At 45.1% G+C, this 18,036-nt stretch overlaps 1 protein-coding gene across 2 annotated transcripts in view; it reads right to left on the bottom strand.

Moving 5' to 3' along the window:
- Positions 1–18,036, bottom strand: part of LOC129830384 (cadherin-4-like) — a 370,018-nt gene that overhangs the window by 5,969 nt on the left and 346,013 nt on the right. For both annotated transcript variants that reach the window (XM_055892928.1, XM_055892929.1), the window contains 5 exons: positions 12,859–13,001; positions 6,705–6,941; positions 2,847–3,080; positions 634–773; positions 156–320 (listed from right to left, as the gene is read on the bottom strand). In XM_055892928.1, coding sequence (XP_055748903.1) covers positions 156–320; positions 634–773; positions 2,847–3,080; positions 6,705–6,941; positions 12,859–13,001 — 919 coding nt within the window. The remainder of the gene's footprint in view (positions 1–155; positions 321–633; positions 774–2,846; positions 3,081–6,704; positions 6,942–12,858; positions 13,002–18,036) is intronic.

The raw sequence follows: 18,036 nt of genomic DNA, 5'->3' as shown, positions 1-18,036 counted from the left end.
TAGTCTCGTATTGTAAGTTTGTCATTCTACCTTGAGTCGTGTTTGGAGTACCTTGTGCGTGGAATTGTGTGTGTGTGTTTGTGTCAGATCTCAAGTAGAAACGTCCTTGATGAAGGAATAAACAAAACTATGACCCCTGGTTGCCCCCCTCTCACCTCGTTGATGAAGTCCCCGATGTCCCCAGGGTGGGGGACCACCGGTCGAATGGGGTACTGGGACTCAGGGATGATGGGGCGCTCGTCCACCCTCCGTACCCCCGGGGGCTTACTGATGATGTGCTCCAGAGAGTCAGGCTGCTGCAGCTGGCTCAGGTCATAGTCCTGCCCAGAGACACACACAGATAAGACAGCCAACCTCAAGACAGACCTGCCTGGCTGTCAGTGTTTTTGGGTGTATGTGATATATGCTGTATATATACACATACACGTGTGTGTGTGTATGTGTGTAGTTGTTTATAGGTCTGCATCTCTGTTAGTGTGTGTGTCTGTCTGTCTGAGTGTGTGTCTCTGTGTGTGCGTGTGAGTGTGTCTGTCTGTCTGTCTGAGTGTGTGTCTCTGTGTGTGCGTGCGTGTGTGTGTGTCTGTCTGAGTGTTTGTCTCTGTGTGTGTGTGTGTGTGTGTGTGTGATGGGTACCTGGTCCTCCTCTCCCCCTCCCTCCTCGTCGTATTTCAGGATGTTATCTCTGACATCGTCCTCCGGGTCGATCAGCAGCTGTTTGGTCTGTCTCTCCTTCTCTCTGCGCTTCATCCACAGTACAAACACTAGCACCATACCTGCAACACACACAACACACCTTAAATAACACAATAATACTGCAAAAACACACAACCAACACACCTTAAACAACATACATTATTGGCTTACTGCAAAATAAAATACCACAGAAAAAGCTCTACATATTTGTGGAGGATAGGACTGTACCTCCATACAAAAGTATACGAAAATAATTACATTTTTAGAGGAATAGAACCAGAACCGAGAACGAAAGTGATCTATACTGTTCAGGAGGAGAACTGTTATTTACAATTGCATGGGAACCGGTTAATAACGTTATTTTAATTTCCGGGGATTTTCCCCCCAGTTCCACAAAAAATGTAACAAAGAAATGTCTGCCTGCCAGCTGAAAATCGTTGCCAGTGTATATGTGTGTAGGCTACCTGTCCCTCTCTCCGTAGCATGCATAGTCTACTGTAGCTTCTGATGTTACAGACGTGATTCAGAAATTAGGGAGAGAGATTTTTAATTAGAGAACAATGGATTACTTTTTTCAATGCTAGTTAAGCATACTATAGTTATCACGCTTCACATTGGATTTATTAACTAAAAAAGGTAAGATGCGTTTCTTCTTTTAATTCTGGTGTCGCTCTGCACATACAAGCTTATTAGCTAGCTAGCTTGTTAGCTAGCTCTGGTCTAGCTCTCGAAAACTCTAGGCGGTATTATGTGTAATGTAAATGGAACTGAGAAGCCTGATCAAGGCCTCGCTCCGGTCCAACGTTAGCTAGCTCCGGTCCAACGTTAGCTAGCTCCGGTCCAACGTTAGCTAGCTCCGGTCCAACGTTAGCTAGCTCCGGTCCAACGTTAGCTAGCTCCGGTCCAACGTCAGTTAAGCCAACTCTCTGAAGTTCAAAGACATTCAGAGTTCCTTCATAAATGCCGCTCCTCTGTAGGTATAATTTTGTGGGCCTAATTCAGATAATGCATGTCATAACAACAAGATGCCCAGCGCTTCATGCCCAGCACTCTCCTCACCTGCGGAATTTCGGTCGCATATCATACCCTACACTACACTCGTCTGTCCAATGCATGCACATAGCTTGCCCGCTCCATAGCAAGCTACTCTATCCATTGGTGAAGTAATATAATGTCGAGATAAACGCAACAAAAAAAAGTTTTAAAAGGAAAAGAAAGGAACGGCATAAACCGTTACTTTTTGGGGGGGTTTGAACCGATTCAGAACTTTATTTTGCTGGTTGGAACAGTGGAATGGAACGAAAAAAATGATGGTTACGTTCACAACGAAACGATTGGAAAATATTTTCGGTTCCAACCCCTGAAATGTAATCCATATAAATACGGTATGAGCACCAGACCACACCATCACAAAACAAACCAGCAAGCAGAACCTCAGCAAAACAAGTCCACATTAAAACCCCCTCTCTGGCAGAACACAATAATAATACCCATAGGGTCACCAACTCAGAGACAGCACAGCCAGCTAAGCCAGCTAAGAATTCATCTATAACACCACCTTTATGTTATTGTGTTAACTGCATGATAAATGTTTGATGAATGTAAGGCCCAAACGGCCCAGTGTGTGAAAGAGCTACCAATCCTAACCCGTTTCAGCATCTGGTAAGAAAGGCGGTATAATTACATCAGAGGGATCAGATGTACAGTATGTAGGGAGGAAGGTGGTGGTAGCTACAGGGGGAATGGGAGGGGGAAGGAAGACATGTTGGTTTCTATTCTCTCTGAGAGCGGTGAACACGATTGGTTGTTAATTAGAAAGTGATGGCTCTGAGCGAATCAGAGTGATGCGTCTGGAGGTATGGCAGGTGTGTGTGTGTATTTCCTACGTGTCTCTGAGTACAAGATAAATAGTTTGTGTGCGTGCACGGATGTTAAAAAAAGCTTCGGAAGTTTGCAATTTCTTGCAATTTCCACTTACATTTCAGACTACATTTTCCCTTACGATACATGTATCAACCACTACAAAATGTCCATTAATTATAATCGACATAATAATTCACCTTTCCTGTTGATGCAGGATTTCCTGCTGTAGCAATCTGGTTGAAATGAAGTTCCTACATATGTGTCTAAGATGACCAGTCCACCATACTCACTGAGCAGTATGATGATACAGATGAGAATGGCAATGATGGCTCCAGTCCCAAGTCCAGCGGCAGCCACAGCCCCGACCAGGGTGCAGTCTCCGTTCTCATCGCACGGACACACCTTGACCTTGATAACGGACCTGTTGGAGAGGGGAGGGTTCCCCGAGTCGGTCACAATCACAGGCACCTCATACACCCCCGGCTCCAGATACTGGGTCCGCAAACTCAACCGGGCATAGTCACCTGGGGAAGGAGAGAGAGAACAGACAGACAGAGGTTACTACCACTGATAAGAGACATCTATAGGGGAGAGGCATTTCTTACAGGGAAATATAGTATTCTTTCGAAACAAAGACATCAACATATATTTCAGGATGCTGTGTGTCCCTGGAAATACACAACACAAACAAAAGGGATTCATGTAAACATAACAGTTTTGAAAACATAGCTAGTCCGTGTATGGGGTCAATTGAGCACAGGGACAACACTTCCTACTTTTTCACTCTAAAAAGTACTTTGTCCCTTTTGACTACCAGGAAGTTTGAAAAGACAGGATCTTCTGGGCGAGGCGCTTATATTCATGAGCTCGCCTTGATTGACAGCTCTTATGTCAAGCAACGTGGAGGCAGTGAGCGGTATTGTCGGAAGATCATCTCAAGCTAAATTTGGTGATACACAAAGCGACTCAAACAACATTGGAATTGCATCAGTGATATCTGAGTTTTGAACGACCCTTCTCCCCTTTTGTTCCATCCTGGCTGAAGAACTAGCTAGCCAGTAACTAGCTAACATCAGACACAGATGAAAGGGGGAACATATACTGTACTTATCTTTGCCATAGATGAATAGGGAAAACTTTTAATTATATTTGCTGACCTTACAGGTGTCAGTAGAGTAGCAATCAGGCTATATAAACAATTTCCTTCTGCAAACACGTCTTCTCCAATGTTGGTTACAAGGCGGTACTTATTTAAATGAGGTAAGAGAATATAACGTTATCCTTGGCGTATTGAACTAAGAGTTTAATAATGAATCCACGTTTCTGACGTGGGGACCGGTAACTTTTTGATCAAACTTTATCGATGTAGAAGCAACAGTCATTTTTAATACTTTGGTCATCATAAACTCAGCAAAAAAAGAAACGTCCCTTTTTCAGAATCCTGACTTTCGAAGATCATTTGTAAAAATCCAAATAACTTCACAGATCTTCGTTGTAAAGGGTTTAAACACTGTTTCCCATGCTTGTTCAATGAACCATAAACGATCACGCTCCTGTGGAACGGTCGTTGAGACACTAACAGCTTACAGACGGTAGGCAATTAAGATCACAGTTATGAAAACTTAGGACACTAAAGAGGCCTTTCTACTGACTCTGAAAAACACCAAAAGAAAGATGCCCAGGGTCCCTGCTCATCTGTGTGAATGTGCCTTAGGCATGCTGCAAGGAGGCATAAGGACCGCATATTTGGCCAGGGAAATAAATTGCAATGTACGTACTGTGAGATGCCTAAGACAGCACTACAGGGAGACAGGACGGACAGCTGATCGTCCTCGCAGAGGCGGACCACGTGTAACAACCCGTGCATAGGATCGGTACATCCGAACATCATACCTACGGGACAGGTACAGGATGGCAACAACAACTGCCCGAGTTACACCAGGAACGCACAATCCCTCCATCAGTGCTCAGGCTGTCTGCAATAGGCTGAGAGAGGCTGGACTGAGGGCTTTTAGGCCAGTTGTAAGGCAGGTCCTCACCAGACATCACCAGCAACAACATCGCCTATGGGCACAAACCCACTGTCGCTGGACCAGACAGGACTGGCAAAAAGTGCTCTTCTCTTACGAGTCGCGGTTTTGTCTCACCAGGGGTGATGGTCGGATTCGCGTTTATCATCGAAGGAATGAGCGTTACACCGAGGTCTGTACTCTGGAGCGGGATCGATTTGGAGGTGGAGGGTCCGTCATGGTCTGGGGCGGTGTGTCACAGCATCATCGGACTGAGCTTGTGTCATTGCAGGCAATGTCAACGCTGTGCGTTACAGGGAAGACATCCTCCTCCCTCATGTGGTACCCTTCCTGCAGGCTCATCCTGACATGACCCTCCAGCATGACAATGCCACCAGCCATACTGATTGTTCTGTGTGTGATTTCCTGCAAGACAGGAATGTCAGTGATCTGCCATGGCCAGCGAAGAGCCCGGATCTCATTCCCATTGAGCACGCCTGGGACTTGTTGGATCGGAGGGTGAGGGCTAGGGCCATTCCCCCAGAAATGTCTGGGAATTTGCAGGTGCCTTGGTAGAAGAGCGGGGTGACATCTCACAGCAAGAACTGGCAAAGCTGGTGCAGTCCATGAGGAGGAGATGCACTGCAGTACTTAATGCAGCTGGTGGCCACACCAGATACTGACTGTTACTTTTGATTTTGACCCCCCCTTTGTACAGGGACACATTATTCAATTTCTGTTAGTCACATGTCTCAGTTGTTGAATCTTGTTATATTCATACAAATATTTACACATGTTAAGGTTGCTGAAAATAAACGCAGTTGACAGTGAGAGGACGTTTCTTTTTTTGCTGAGTTTACTTTGATCTGGTTTCCTTCAAATATTATCAAATGATTTTGACTGTTCACCTTTAAAACTTGTAACACAGGTTCAGGCCCTGGTGTAACCTCATACCCCAGTGATAATGCCTTGCATAATGCCTGGGAAGAAAACACTTCAATTGGGGGCCTAAATGGGGGCAAATCCAAAAGGAAGGCAATTTTCATCATTTGAACTTGACTAATCACATGAATGTACTATGCATATTATCCATAACACTGACAAAATGTCATCATTATTTGTATGGGTATATATATATGATTGATTGCCTCTGGTCAGATGGAACAATTTACCTCAAAGCAATCATTTGGATTATTTCCCACACAGCTACAAGGATGTTCATGTTAGGTTTAGGACTTCATATTGTAGCTTTAAAAAGACCCCAAATGATGTACAAAAATACATATATTGTTCAAAACAAGCTGTTCAATTACTTACTACACTGTCCCTCAGTGACTGCCAGCACTAGCCTGCCTCTGTGGGCTCATAAGCCTTGTGAACATTGCTTGGCTTGTTTTGCTAGCTATTTGCTATGAGGGGGAACTGACCTAATGAAATCTGAGGATTTCATAGCATCAATTATAACAGCACAAAATAAATGGACCGTCCTGTGGTGCTCAAATATGTGTCCGTTCAGTCAGAACTTCTGGGTCTGGTCTAGTCTCCGTCCCGGAAATATGACGTTATTTCAGAATGAAAGTTAAATGGCTAGCGCATCATGCTTTGTGACATTATGTTAGCAAGCTGTCCCCAGTTAGTGTAGATAATGTGTTTTCACTTACTACATCTGAATGCTTGTCGCGTTCTCCCTGGTTTCCACTAGTAACCACAGCCACAAAGTCAAAATTGACCATACAAAATGAGCTTTTTGGTCTTAATTTACGGTTCGGGTTAGGCATAAGGTTAGCAGTGTGGTTAATGTTAAGATTAGATTGAAAATCACATTTTAAGAAGATAAACTGTAGAAATAGGTGGGCTTCATGACTTTGTAGGTGTGGTAACTAGTGACGACCATTCTCCCTGGTGCACTCGTTCGTTCGTATATAGTATAAATGAATATGTTGAAAACAGAGGCAGCGTGTGCGGCAGTGGTCATTCGGTTTTATGACAAAGTCAAATATGTGTATATTTCTTGTCAAAGAAACGTGGCATCATATTTCTGTCGTGAACTTTGTTGACAACTCCAACCACCTTGCTCCCAGGGTATTCAGCCAATCATCGGCCAACCCCCATCTACCCCTGCCGGTCCCGTCCCCTCACCGTTGAGACGTGACACTGTCCAGTTGCGTCGTATGCTAGCAGGGAACGTGGGCAGCTCGAAGACGAAAGGGCCCACGTTGGGGTCCGTGTCTGTGTCTGCAGCCGTGATGTTGATGCCGGCGTTGCGGTTGATGCGCTCGCAGATCTGAGACTCGCGGGGCAGCAGAGACGGAGCGTTGTCGTTCACGTCTATCAGATAGATCTGGAGGGTCCCTGTACCGCTGGCCATGGGAGAGCCTGGGCAGGGGGACAGGAGAGGTAGAGGAGGGAGGGAAGAGAGGGCGAAGAAGAAGAGGTAGGAGGGGAGGGGAGGAAAGGAGAGGAAGAGGAAGAGGATAGGGGGAGATGAGGTAAGGGAAGAGTTATTGTTATTGTTAAGCAAACACTCACGGCCACACATGACCGCACAGCCATACACACACACACACACACACTGATAAGAGCACTCACAGCCCTTTCAAACAATACCCCAACAGAACAATGACTTGCAGGGAGCAGAGTGAGAGAGAGAGAAAGATGGGGTAGGAAGATGAATTGAGAAAACTAGAGAAAAAGAAAGAGGAAGTGGCGATTTGGAGAAAGCAAATAAAGGGAGACTGCATGGATGAGATGGAGAGAAAGACCGAAAGGGAGAGATAACTAGATAGCGAGATGTATCTCCTGTAATATGAGAGAGAGAGAGAGAGAGAGAGAGCACGAGTGAGAGAGAGCACGAGAGAGAGAGAGAGAGAGACAAAGAGAGAGAGAGAGACAGAGAGAGACAGAGAGAGAGGAACCCAGGCAGATATCCACACAGGGATTTCAGGGTAAATCCTGGAGATGATATCCTTATTCTTCTCCCTCCTATCTTGGAATAATACCTTCAGCTGCTCCCCTATCCCCCCCTTACTGTCACAGTGCCGTGAAAAAGTATTTGCCCCCTTTCTGATCGTCTCTATTTTTGCGTATTTTTGATACTGAATATTATCAGATGTTCAACCTAAAACTAATATTAAATAAAAGAAACCTGAGCTTAACAGTATCAAAAAAAATGGATACTTATTTTATTTATTTATCTAACAAAAACCTACAGTGCCTTCGGAAAGTATTCAGACCCCTTGACCTTTTCCACATTTTGCTACATAACAGCCTTATTCTAAAATTGATTACATGTTTTTTACCCCTCATCAATCTACACAAAATACCGCATAATGACAATGCAAAAACAGATATTTAGAACGTTATGCAAATTCATAAAAATATATAACTGAAATATCACATTAACATAAGTATTCAGACCATTTACTCAGTACTTTGTTGAAACACCTTTAGGCAGTGATTACAGCCTTGATTCTTCTTGGGTATGACGCTACAAGCTTGGCAAACCTGTATTTGGTAGGTTTCTCCCATTCTTCTCTGCAGATCATCTCAAGCTCTGTCAGGTTGAATGGGGAGTGTCACTGCACAGCTATTTATAGGTCTCACCAAAGATTTTCGATCGGGTTCAAGTCCGGGCTCTGGCTGGGCCACTCAAGGACATTCAGAGACTTGTCCCGAAGCCACTCCTGTGTTGTCTTGGCTGTGTGAACAGGGTCGTTGTCCTGTTGGAAGGGGAACCTTTGCCCCAGTCTGAGGTCCTGAGTGCTCTGGAGCAGGTTCTCTGTACTTTGCTTCATTCATCTTTCCCTCGATCCTGACTAGTCTCCCAGTCCCTGCCACTGAAAAACATCTCCACAGATGTTCCACCTGCCACAAAACATCTCAAGGATGATCAATGGAAACAGGATCCACCTGGGCTCAACTTCGAGTATCATAGCAAAGGGTCTGAATACTTATGTAAATAAGGTATTCCCGTTTTAAACATTTAGAACAACCTGTTTTCGCTTTGTCATTATTGGGTATTGTGTGTAGATTGCTGAGGATTTAAAAACATTTTTTTTTTTTTTTAGAATAAGGCTGTAACGTAACAAAATCTGGAAAAAGTCAAGGGGTCTGAATACTTTCCGAAGGCACTGTACGCAACACCCAATTCCCATGTGTGAAAAAGTAATTGCCCCCTTACACTCAATAACTGCTTGTGCCACCATTCTCTGCAATGACTTCAACCAAATGCTTCTAGTAGTTGTTGGAATTGTGTCCCACTCTTGCATGCAGAACTGCTTTAACTTAGCGACATGTGTGGGGTTTTCAAGCATGAACTGCTCGTTTCAAGTCCTGACACAACATCTCAATTGGGATTAGGTCTGGACCGGGCCTGGGCAACTCCAGTCCTCGGGCGTCTGATTGGTGTCATACTTTTGCCTCAGCCCCAGCTTACACACCAACAATCAACTAATCATGATCTTCAGTTAAAAATGCAATTAGTTTAAATCAGGTGTGATTGCTAGTGATAGGGGAACACCAATCGGGCCCCAGAGGACTGGAGTTGCCCAGGCCTGGTCTCGACCTAATCCCAATGAAGAAGATTTAAAAAAAGATTTATGTAAAGCTCATAAATCTGGCGATTAAACTCGGCAACGTTGCAAGACATTTGACATTGAGGGCAGAAGAGGTGGAGAGTGAGAGGGAAATAAAGAGAACTTAGATAGGAGCTGGAAAGAGGTGAAGAGAGGGAGAGGGGTAGCAGAGAAGGATCGCTTGAACAGGACAGTAATAAGGTTGTTCTTAGAGTAGGCCACAGAAACACCTGAAGCAGAGACACCCAGTCAAATAAAAGTGTGGGTTGCAGATTGGGATATTGGCATACCTTGTTTCCTGCAGTCATGATCATATACATCATTTACGAGTTCATAACCTTTGACATTTAGCAGCAGCAGTGGGGAAGCTGGCTAACTGACAGACGAAGTGGTCGAAGGAGGAATTACATTTACCATGGGGAGACCATCATTTCAATGTTTTCTGTTGTACAGTACCAGTCTCCAATACTCCTATGATGACCATAGCCACAATAAACAGAGGTGTGTAAATAAAACCTGGTAGCTGCCTGCCAGTCCGTTCTCTGTGGTCTACCTAGTGACAGACGGACCATATTGTATGTTCTCATTCCATCGAAGTCCAGGAGATGAGTTCCTCCTCGACTAGTCTGTGTGTGACTCCCTCTACCTTCACTGCTCAGATGACTACATGGCTAAACCTCCAGCACTAACCGCAGCACTATGGATACTGTGTCCCAAACTTTCACTCCACTGCGTAGTCCTACTGTTTCAATCTCTACTCCCTACCTTTTCTACTGGAACAAAGAAGCTACTTGTGAGTGAAGAGTGGTAACACACACACACACACACACACACACACACACACACACACACACACACACACACACACACACACACACACACACACACACACACACACACACACACACACACACACACACACACACACACACACACACACACACACACACACACACACACACAAGAGACTGGAAGGCTTCCCCTGTCTGGTGGTTTAGTGAGTTAATCCCAGTCATGTATGGGGGACATGTGGAAGCAGCTTGCTGAGGCTGATAGGAGAATTATGGGGGTTTTAACCAGCTAAATAAATAATTATGTTTGTGTAAATTCCTCAAAAGGATTTGTATTCGTTTTTTTCTTGATGTCAGCTAAAAGATTCCAGGCGTAAAAAAAGGACTTCTAGCAAGCGCCCCTTATGTTCTTTAAAAAGGAAACAAACAAATACAGAGGTGGGTTAAAACAGACGTGTGTAGGTGACTTGGTGGTGACAGCCATGATAATATGGTTGCTCTCTCTGACAGTGTTTCTCTCCCAAATACTGTCATCCCCCCTTTTCTGTTTCTGCCCACTCCTCTCATCTTCCCTTCCTCCCACAACCCCCAGCGCGTTTTCCCATAATCCCTCACACATTATTACTATAGACACTCCCCCTACACCCACACAGTCTGCAACGAACACACACACACACACACACACACACACACACACACACACACACACACACACACACACACACACACACACACACACACACACACACACACACACACACACACACACTTTAGTCAGTTAGTAGAGGCTCTTATCCAGAGAGACTTGCAGGAGCAATTAGGGTTACCTCAAAACTGGGTTACCTCTGCATGGTGAGAGGGGAGCGACAGAGGTGAAGACAGAAGCAGAGTGCAGAGAAACCGCGTCACAAGCAACTCATAGGGTCAGCGGGCATTCAAAAGGTTTGTAAGGAGAGAGACAGGGACAGAGAATGAGTAATGGAAAAGGAGAAGGAAAAGGAGAGACAGAGGCATGGAAATGACGGGAGCCTAATGGGTTTGCTGTCTAATCCCACCCCAGCTAACACATTTGGTTCCTTGGAGGTTCTGAGAACGAAGCCATACGTTTCCTGACCGGTAAAACTGAACGTTTGTTTTTTTAAATGTTCTGAGAATGGAAGAGAAAATAATGCCTGTTCTAGGAATGTACATTTTTAGGGGACGTTCTGAGAACATTTTACTACGGTTCCCTGAAAGTTTTCCTGGGAAGTTTTGTTAAAGTTCTGAGAACATTTTACCACGGTTCCCTGAAAGTTTTCCTGGGAAGTTTTGTTAAAGTTCTGAGAACATTTTACCACGGTTCCCTGAAAGTTTTCCTGGGAAGTTTTGTTAAAGTTCTGAGAACGGGAATTAAAGGTTATTTGAAGTTAATTAAATAATGTTCTGAGAACATGTTTCAATAAGATGTTTTAATAACACCGCTAGCTTAGTTTGAGTTAACTGTTCTGAATGACAAGCACAGATAGGACACATGGATATTCATTTGCTTTGGCATTAATCATGCAAACACACACCTTTTTTATTGTGGCATGGTGTCAGTCAGATTGCAACCTATGATCTTCTCTTCTCTATGCATGGAATGAGTCCACTGTGCCACCAGGAAGGACCTAGCATGACATGTTTGTTTTTTTACTCATACAAAGCTGTTCATTTTAGTCTATTCAAACAGACCCCATTTCAATCGAAACAAGCACTCATTAAGATCAGGTGTGGCCGATTAGTTGCCGCGGCCAACACACCTGAACACGCTCAACAAGATAGAGGATAGAAAGAGTTCTGTTGACGTTGAGAATGGAATGTGTGTGTTTCCGAAATAATATTCTTAGATCGTTCTTTGAATGCTACTACGGTTTTCTTGTGCTTGTTATGGAAAGGATTGTTAATGCTCCGAGAACATTATTTTAAATAGAACCACGAGGAAACCTGTAGAAAATGTTAAGCTGAAGGACTGAAATTCCCACAAAGGAACGTTATTTCTTAACGTTCTCTGAAATTTCTGAGAACATGACTTTAAAATGAACAACGAGGAAACCCGTAGGAAACATTATGCTGAAGTACTGAAATTCCCACCTAGGAAACGTATGGTTCTCAGAATTCTATGTGCTAGCTGAGTGTCCTTCACTATTCCCAGAATGTTGTATGCAAAAATAACCATAGGACAACCTAGCTCTCACCAAGTTCTAAGAAACATATGGTTCTCAGAACACTATGCGCAAGCTGGGACACTTCCTACCCCCGCTGCAGAAAACAACACAGGAAGTTACACATCACGGTCTCTGACGTTGTCAATCACTGGGAACACGCTCACGCACACACACACGCGCACAGGCAGTGTCAATCATTCTTCAAAGCCATCCCAACTTTAGGTAAACACACCAATGCACTGCACGTCACTGATAAGGCACTTTGGGAGGGGGAAAGCATTCTGTTTGCTTCCGCATGAGAAAAAAAAGGAGAGTTGTTTGTTTGCTGTGATTGGGTTTGTGCTCGGTTAAGCTCAAGCTTGAACTGGGTGGCAGAGAAAACTGGATGTGCCACACTCATTGCAGAGGAGAAAGAAAGAGAGGAGGAGAGGTGAAGCGAGGGAAGAAAGGAGAACGGGTCAATACAGCATGACTAGCTCTCTGTAACCAGGAGTCTCAGCTCTAATTCAGCTTTACGTTGGTCTCTGCTCAACCCCACTGGGCCCACCTTTATCCTCTGCACCTCCTTTCTCTCAGTTTCTCTTCTTTCTGCCACACACACACACACCCACACACACCCACACACACACACACACACACACACACACACACACACACACACACACACACACACACACACACACACACACACACACACACACACACACACACCCACACCCACACCCACACACACAATGGGTCTCACCATTGTCAACTGCGAGGAAGGTGGCTTCATAAACGTTGTTCTTGACGTAGATGGACTCTCTGTCCAGGGTTGCCGTGGTGATGATCTGACCGTTGGTGTTGTTGATGGACAGCCAGTCAGCTGGGTCGGCCAGTTTAGAATACCTGGACGGGCAGGGGGAGGAGGAGAGGAGGAGGTCAGACTAACAGGTTCAAAGAAATGACGTATACTCACTCTTTGTCTGCGAAGAGGAGGGAGGTGGCAGGTTAAGACAGCGGTTAAACACATGTAGACTAAATCAATGGAATGGGCATCACTTTCAAAAGTGCTGTCCAGTTGTATGCCAGTTACACACGCCCAGTTTAATACTTCATCAATTTCTCATTCACAGCCTGTAGCTTACAGTCAATTTCACCTAATTTCCCACATCCCTGTACCAGGCGTTGGAGCCAATTCTGTTAGTGTAAACGCTGTAGCTATGTAAATGTGTATGAGAGTAAGGGGGGTTTGTGAGGATAGGGGAGCAGCTGAAGGTATTATTCCAAGATAGGAGGGAGAAGAATAAGGATATCATCTCCACGATTTACATAGAAATCCCTGTGTGGATATCTGCCAGGGTTTCTCTCTCTCTACGTCGGTGTTTCATACGCACTGACGTAGAGAACACATTCACACCTGCAAACAGGCCTCCATGCCTAATACCCATACCCTCTCCCTCAGGCTCTCTAACCATGCATACCATAGGCCTGCACTACGGTAAGTGGGCTGGAGAGAAGGTCTAAATGTAGGGATGGAGCGATGGAAAGAGAGAGGGATGGAGGGAGTAATCTCTCCCCTGTGGAGAAGATGTGGGGATTTTCCCAGCAGGCTAGTGGGCTGTATCCCAGGCTCTACACGGCCCTGGGAATGGGATGAGAGGGATGACATTTCCACACTGCCGAGTGGTCAGTGCGGCGGGCAGCTACCCGCAGACTGGAACTGGCAGCCTGTGAAATAACTACTGGGGAGGGAGCGTGGCCTGCACAGAGGGGGGCAGGGATAAAAGACAGAGCGAGAGGGAGAGGAGAAAGACAGTGGCTAACTTGATTCGGAAGCAGCAGAAGCTTACTGCCCATGGAATCTGATGTAAGATGTTTGGCTCTGTAGAACAGTCTCTCTCTCTCTCTCTACTGTGCAAGTGAAACACACGGAAAACCGCAAATGCAATACCAAGGAGGTGTGGTGCAAGTGCAATTAGGCTGAGACTTTTCCCGAAATTCCCCTGACGTGAATATATCAACCGTGTTTTGTGACATTCACCTGACGTGATTAAAGCTACCGTGTTTCTGTTGTTGCCACCCGCAATGGGTTCCCTGGGGCAACGTAATCTCTTAAACTTGTAGGCCTTTTGTTACAGTTACCACCCGCCGTGGGTTCCATTAGGCAAAATGCCACATTCATGAACGTGACATAACCTTGTTACAGTCTGTGTATGCATGCATCCATCAGTCTTGCTCTTTTGATCTATGGTTTCTTCTCTCTCTAGGTCTCTGTCTGTCTGTGGAGGCAGGTCCAGGTTGTACCCTGGGTCTCCAGTGGAGGGCAGTCACACCTGAGAAGGAGAGGAAGACGCTGAGGCTGGAGTGGGTGAGCAGGAAATAGAGAAATAAAGTGGTAGAGAGGGGGAAAGAGACACACCCTTTCGCCCCTCACCTCCATTATGGTCCTGTCCTCTCTCATCCCTCTCTCCCCCTCCCTTATCTGGCAACATTAAAAGTTAGAGGTCTGTGATGATAAAAGACATTACACAAAAGGTCTGCTCCCCAGAGCCTGACGCTCGAACATTACTCATTAATTAAATCCCCCAAACAGTGCCTAACACAGTTAAAATAAAACTTAGATCAAGTTTATTAAGTGCTTAATAGCACTCCAGCGCCAGCCAATCTCCCCCCGCATTGAAGAGACGATCGGGTGTGTAATTAGACATTTTCTTTAAACAATCGGGCACATTAAGGGCACCTCAGTGGGTCCTGAGTGCAGATCTCAATCTCGGCGGCTCGTGTTAAACATCACTTCCTCTTAATTAATTCCTAGTTTGAATGTCAGAATTTTCAGCTGGGATTTCATGTGACTGTCAGCTCTAAAAGAGGATGATGTGTCAGATCTAAGGGAAAGCTGTGCTGGCTTTTGCTTCGTGGTACCCATAGTGACCGCATTATTGTCATGCCACACTGTGAGCCAATCACACTGCCTGGGCGATTGGCAGTCGCCATAGCAGTCAGCTACTGAAGTGTCACTTCCTGTTTCTGTTGGGACGACTGGGCTGCCGCAGTGACAGACGTTGACACGTCGCAAAACTGGCGCAGAGCTAAATCTACCCAACGGATCGGAGTCACCGACCTTTTGCGCTCCCACATGATTTGCACGCACACCAAATAAACACACACATTCAACAAGGCCCAAACACAGCAGCTGATGAGGGAGTCAGTGGGTGAAACAACCATCCCCAGGAAAACACAGACTACTGCTGCCTTCTCCAACTGACCTAGCAGTACACGACTGGGAAAAGCGCTTTTCGAGTAACAATAATCTGGCTTGGTTGGCCAGAGTCAAGTCTATGATTTCGTTGCTGATATCAAAACCTAGGGGGAAAAAAGTTGGTGGGCAGTTTTATAATTTAATTTCTTTTGGTTCTTATTGCTTCTATACGGTCTGGAACTGACAGCCAGTGTTCGCTCTGGTGCTTTAAAAGACACCAAGGAGAAGTACAAGTTAAATTAAGTCATAATATTCAAGCTGCATGATTCCATTGTCTGCATACTACCTTGATCAGTCTCTCTATGCATATACAACTTTGTGGTACTGGTAAGTGGGTGTGAGGAGTGAATACGATCTAGTATGAAGTCTGTTGCGGTTAGCGATAGTAGTAGGGGAAGAAAATGTATTTTTTCAAAGCCTGTCCTTGATAATCAAAAATGCTTGTCCTCCCAGCCTTCCTTCAGCCCATGCAGGGTGGTCTGGGTAATCATTTATGCGTGCATCTCCAATCCCACACCTCGCCTCGCTCGTCTGGCTCTGACAGGTAATGCCTGATTTCCCCCTCCAAGCCACCCCCTCTTTCCCCCTCCATTCCCCCATACCCTGGCCTCTGTCCCCCCTCAACCACCCCTAGAACTCACTGCTTGCCATTAGTCTGGTCCTGACCTCCCCCCTCCTCTCTCTCAACTCTCCGAACCTCCCCGGCCCCTGCTTTTCCTTCTCTCACTCTCAATCTTGTTCATGACCTTTTCCCTTTCTCTTTCTCTTTCATTCAGCAGCACCCTTCCTCTTCCCTACACTCACATCACATGTTTGGTCTGGTCTCCCTCAGTCACATAGAGAGATCTCTGATCTTTGAACCTGGCAGTAGTCACACATACAAAAGGGAGTTGTGCCTAAAACCAGTCACCAAAAATCAGTCGTGACAAATTGCTAGCTAGTCAACAGACACGAACTCTGCTCACTGGCTACTAAGAGGGGTTTCCGATGCAAAAGTTTCAACTGATAATGAAACTAAAAACGACAGATGAAAACCCCATCCAAACTTTGCACGGTTTCTGTTCCCCGTGTGTCTGATTGTGAGGACGGAGTGTAATGGCTGACTACAAACAAGATAATACATGGTTTGGCTGATTGGCGTGACTTAGCACACATTCATTATGTATGATTACATTTCCTTTGAGGAATAATAAGGATCCAAGTGATTCGTTTCCCTGCACGATCCAAGCCTGATGCCTTTTACGCCTCTCACTCTATAGGACTTCAATACAGATTCAGGTTCTTGTCATTTGGCAGACGCTCTTATTCATGCATATATTTTCACGCTGGTCCCCTGTGGGAATCAAACCCGCAACCGTGGCATTGCAAGCACCATGCTCTACCAACTGAGCCACGCGGGACCTCCCAGACGAAACCACATTGGAGGCTGATGTGGGCAAACTGTCCCACTAGTTTGTTAAGGTGCCAGGGCTGGGCTACGGTTAAACACTAGATGTGCAGGAGAATTGATTGTGGTTGGGAGATTGTGTATCAGTGTGTGTGTGTGTGTGTGTGTGTGTGTGTGCGTGTGCGTGTGCGAGAGAGAAAGAAAGATGGAGAGAGAAAGAGAGAGAGAGAGAGAGAGGGGTGGAGAGAGAGAGAGAGAGAGAGAGAGAGAGAGAGATAGAGAGAGAGAGAAGAGAAATAAAAAGGGAGAGAGTGTGAATGTGTGAAGCAGGCCATGACAGAACATGGTGTGCCTCAGTTACCCAAACTTATCTCCAAGGTGTACTGCGGACTTAAACTGGTGTACGGGAAAAGGATCGGGAGGGAAAGAGGGAAAGGGGGGAGGGGGAGAAAGCAAAGAGAGATAGAAGAGAAAGACAGAGAGCTGCAGCAAGATAGAGAGCCCAGCTGGTGACTTTGGCGTCTTCCTAAATTATAATTATAATTTACACTAATTTGCAGGGAAATTAACTGGCAAATTTGTTTAGATCTTTGCCCCAGAGAGAGAGAGAGGAAAAGGGTACATGATGATGAATGTGGGGTTTGGGGGGGGGGGGGGGGGGGGGTTGATGGCCTGGCCCTCTCATAGACATAGCCATCCACTTAGTCACCAGACTAACCCAGCCAGGGAGAAAATACACATACAAACACCATACATACACACTGGCAATTGGGGAACTTGTACTCTTACTTCACTGCATATTATTTACTCCATACATTTTCCCTGAAATGTCTGAGTTTTGGAGTGTGCCCCTGGCTATCCGTAAATGAAAAAAACATTTTTTTTGTAAAATGGTGCCGTCTGGTTTTGTTAATATAAGGAATTTGAAATGATTTACTTTTCATACTTAAGGGGCGTAGTGGCTACATCCAAAGTAGTGGCTACATCCATTTTTGGACGTATAAATGAATGATATGTACCTATTGATTCTTGAAGAATATAACTTATAAATGCCTCATGAGCTTAGTTTTACTGTTGTACACCATCAGATCCCCAAATATAAACTTGTTTTACTCCAACAAAGAAAATGTAAACAAACAACTATAAAGTCTCACAATATGGTTAAAACTATCATTTTGATATCACGGATGATTAGTCCTTGCATCCATAGCTCTGTTTATGAATTTGAGAGTGGTTCAATTTCTCCAGCTCCAGCTTTTTTACCAAAACAGGGGTAAGGGATGTCACTTTGTTAA

This window comes from Salvelinus fontinalis, chromosome 31 (genome assembly GCF_029448725.1).
Source record: "Salvelinus fontinalis isolate EN_2023a chromosome 31, ASM2944872v1, whole genome shotgun sequence".
NCBI lineage: Eukaryota > Metazoa > Chordata > Actinopteri > Salmoniformes > Salmonidae > Salvelinus > Salvelinus fontinalis.
The sequence above is the reverse complement of the archived record's forward strand: the minus strand, read 5'-3'. Positions and strand labels throughout refer to the sequence as shown.